Source organism: Photinus pyralis, unplaced genomic scaffold (genome assembly GCF_008802855.1).
Source record: "Photinus pyralis isolate 1611_PpyrPB1 unplaced genomic scaffold, Ppyr1.3 Ppyr1.4_LG6, whole genome shotgun sequence".
Taxonomy (NCBI): Eukaryota; Metazoa; Arthropoda; class Insecta; order Coleoptera; family Lampyridae; genus Photinus; species Photinus pyralis.
The window spans coordinates 46,640,964-46,644,252 of NW_022170663.1; the positions used below are offsets into that span (position 1 = coordinate 46,640,964).

At 36.3% G+C, this 3,289-nt stretch overlaps 1 protein-coding gene across 1 annotated transcript in view; it reads left to right on the plus strand.

Annotated features, from left to right (window-relative positions):
- The first annotated feature begins 431 nt into the window (after positions 1-431).
- Positions 432-3,289, plus strand: part of LOC116174674 (neuroligin-1-like) — a 168,828-nt gene continuing 165,970 nt past the window's right edge. Inside the window, exon 1 of the mRNA XM_031492620.1 lies at positions 432-582. Within this exon, the coding sequence (XP_031348480.1) occupies positions 432-582 (151 nt within the window). The remainder of the gene's footprint in view (positions 583-3,289) is intronic.

Here is a 3,289-nt window from a genome sequence, read left to right on the forward strand (position 1 = left end):
TTTTTAAATTCGCTTACTTGGATGTTCTTAGACCTCCTAGCGATTCTTGTTTTACCTTCCTTCACAGTGGCAAAATGAGAAACAAGAAGAAATCACAGGGGACTAGATCCGCCGAGTGTCCGTCCGGTTGGGTTAAAACTTCAAATGCAAAATTCTCGAAAGAGAGTTGTCGGAACACGGAAGAATGTACTCGCAAAAAGAAAATGAGACCTATGGACTAGACGAATCTGAACTCAACATTTGGGGTTAACATAATGTGCATCAAGATGTAAAAATAAAGAAATTTGTATCTGCAGCTGTCACATTTTGGGAAAGAGTGGGAGTTAGGGTTGGTAATACCGTGTGTCAACTATTCTACCTGCAATAGCGCCTAATAGCGCTCATGGTCAATAATTGCACCCATGGTTAGAAGAGATACACTAAACAGGAAGATGGAAGGTCTGGACAAGCTGAATATTCCGATGGGCCACGAATATATCGAAAACGAGGCGTCTGAAGAGCTACCCACAAAGGGAAACTCGGGAGGTGTGAACGAGAAGTATCGATCGATGCCAGACCAACTGAATAGTGGCCGTTGTACCAGTACGGCGATCCGTGAACCAAAGATTTCTTTTGGCAGGATAGGTCCTTAGGACTCCGGGATGGATTTAAGAAGTGGAGCCACCAAGATTTTTTATGCAAAGTTTTGAGTGGGAGGATGGCTAGGGGGAAACAAATTTGAATTTTTGGTGTACACCCCTTGGAATTAATTTTAATTAACGTGAATTAATTTGAATTAACTTGAAGTAATTTGAATTAACGTGAATTAATTTGAATTTGAATTTTTGGTGTATACCAAAAATCACTTGTTTCCCCCTCGAAGGGTGGTTCCCAACTTTATCATCAGTTACACTACTAGCCCAAGTTGGGTATCATATTGACACCGCTCCGAAGTAAAAACATATTGTAACGAAAATTTAATTACGTGTTTGGTTTATATACAATTAATTCACAATAAATTTATGACAGTCTTGAAATGAATTGATTTGTAACAGTTAAAAGATTATTTATTACTCTTTATAACAGCGCGAACTATTTATTACTTCGGCGTTGAAATTGGAACTGTTCTGAATCGCAATTCGATTTGTGTATATAGCAAACTTGAATATTCTCGAGTGCTCCCGAGTGTTCTCGAACATTCTAGAACAACGATATCATATTTCCCGAAAAGATTGCTTCACATTTGCTTTCTTCTATATCGCCGATGACTAATTTTGCATGGAGCCCCCGTGTCTATCGGGATTTATGGCACATTCTCTATAATATACATATAACTTTGAAATTCCCTATTTCACAAGGAAAAATACCATGACCACAAAAAAATGAAACATTTTTTGAAACCACTTTTTCCTACATGGTTGCCGTTTCGATTAACACATTTGTCGTTGCGAGGTGCCGACTTTCTTACACCCTGGTATAACCGTTTTGTAATTTCAGTCAATGCTGTAAGCTGGTACGTTTGACACTAAATAAGATTTTCAATTCGCACTTTGCTGCCACTACACAACGTGACAACAGCGCAATTTAAAAAAATGCTCTAAATAATTTTTCATCGCATTTATTTTTAAAAATATAGAAAAATCACAAATAATAGAAGCTATTTTTGTATTGTAATTGTACAGTGTGCCCTATTTTTGGTTGCGACTGCAGTGTATCTCGATTGTTTTTAAAGACGGAGACTTGGGGTTATCGCGACCCTGTGCCACTTTTTTGTGAGACTTAATTACCACAAACAGCATCAATCTATCTACGTTTGTTTCTCAGATCCAGGATGAAAACAAACAGTTTGACCATGTAAGATAGAATGAAGGTAAAAATTACTATTTTAGATATTTTACATAGAAACCAGAAACATTTTTGGGCCACAGTTTCTGAGATTGGACTTTATGTTGGTATTTTTTAAATGTAACACCCTGTATATTTTAACGTCAATTTTTGCATTTTTTCCTGATTACATTGATGTATAACCACCTATATTTTTTTATTTTACCCATGCAAAACTGTTTAAATAGTAGGCGTGGAGATTTTGTTTTGTTTATTGTATCCATGGTAATTAAGGTATCTGATACCAATTAATAAAAATGACTTGACAGTAGAAACATGTCATTTCAAAATTTTGAAAAAATATGATACAAAAAAGAATAGGATTTGATACGTCAATGTAATCAGGGAAAAAATACCAGTATAGGGTCAAATCTCAGAAACGGTGGTCAAAAAATTCACTTTGACTACCAAACTGGATTCTACTTACAAAGTTACAAATATTCAAAATAGGCAGTTTTTACCTTTTTTTCTCTCTTACATGGCTAGTAAGATAATATGTCGACATCTCAAAAAGTAAAACTTTTCGTTTTCACCCTGTATCTCAGAAACAACCATAACTATGTGCATTTGCTGTTGCCATGTTTAAACACCTCTTAGATTTGCGTCGTCCCGTATAGAGATACGTCATATTGGGGTAGAGGGCGGAGAGGGCATTCCTGATTCCCATAGACCTCGGATCTAGGTAAATCTGTAAAATCCACCCTTCTGCTGCTGAGGAAAAATTAAAGAAAGGTAAATTGTAGGATTCTTGGGATACCTTACCAAGGAAACCTCTGGAGCCTTTTGTTTTATCGTAAAAAAACGAAGCTTGTTTTGGTTCTCTCCAGAAACCATAAATTCCCATAATCGTGCGTGGTGATATCTTCAGTGCGCACAATTCTGGATTCCAAGTAAATATAGAAATCGCTCACTTCTCTATTTGTTTTGTATTAAGCAACTATTTCTGAGGTTTTCATTATTAGCATATCTTCCAACGAAAATGCAGAAAATGGCTCTACATTTGGGGCTGATCTTTCGCGTTTCAGTTAAGCGCCCTCGTTAATCAAACTGCAAATTCATGAAAAAAAGTATCACTTTCAAAACTAGTTGTACAAATTCTATTACGAATTACCCTGTTTAACAATTGGTTTTGAGATTTCTTGCTCTTTCTCATCTAAATTTTACCAAAACCAAAAGTTATCAAATCGCAAATAAAGGAAAATGGTACTATCTGAAATGAGTCTTTGATACCACATACGCGGCGTTACTCCCAAGACGTTTCAAACGGCTCCCATAACCGTTTTTTCAATACCCTGACCTTTCTATACGGTGGTCTTTTTAAATATACGCCAGTCACCTCGCATTGTGGCTGAAGATGGACATAATGGGATCTCTACTGTTTCTCTATTGATAATATCGATGAAAGAATACTCAAATTGATGGTAGT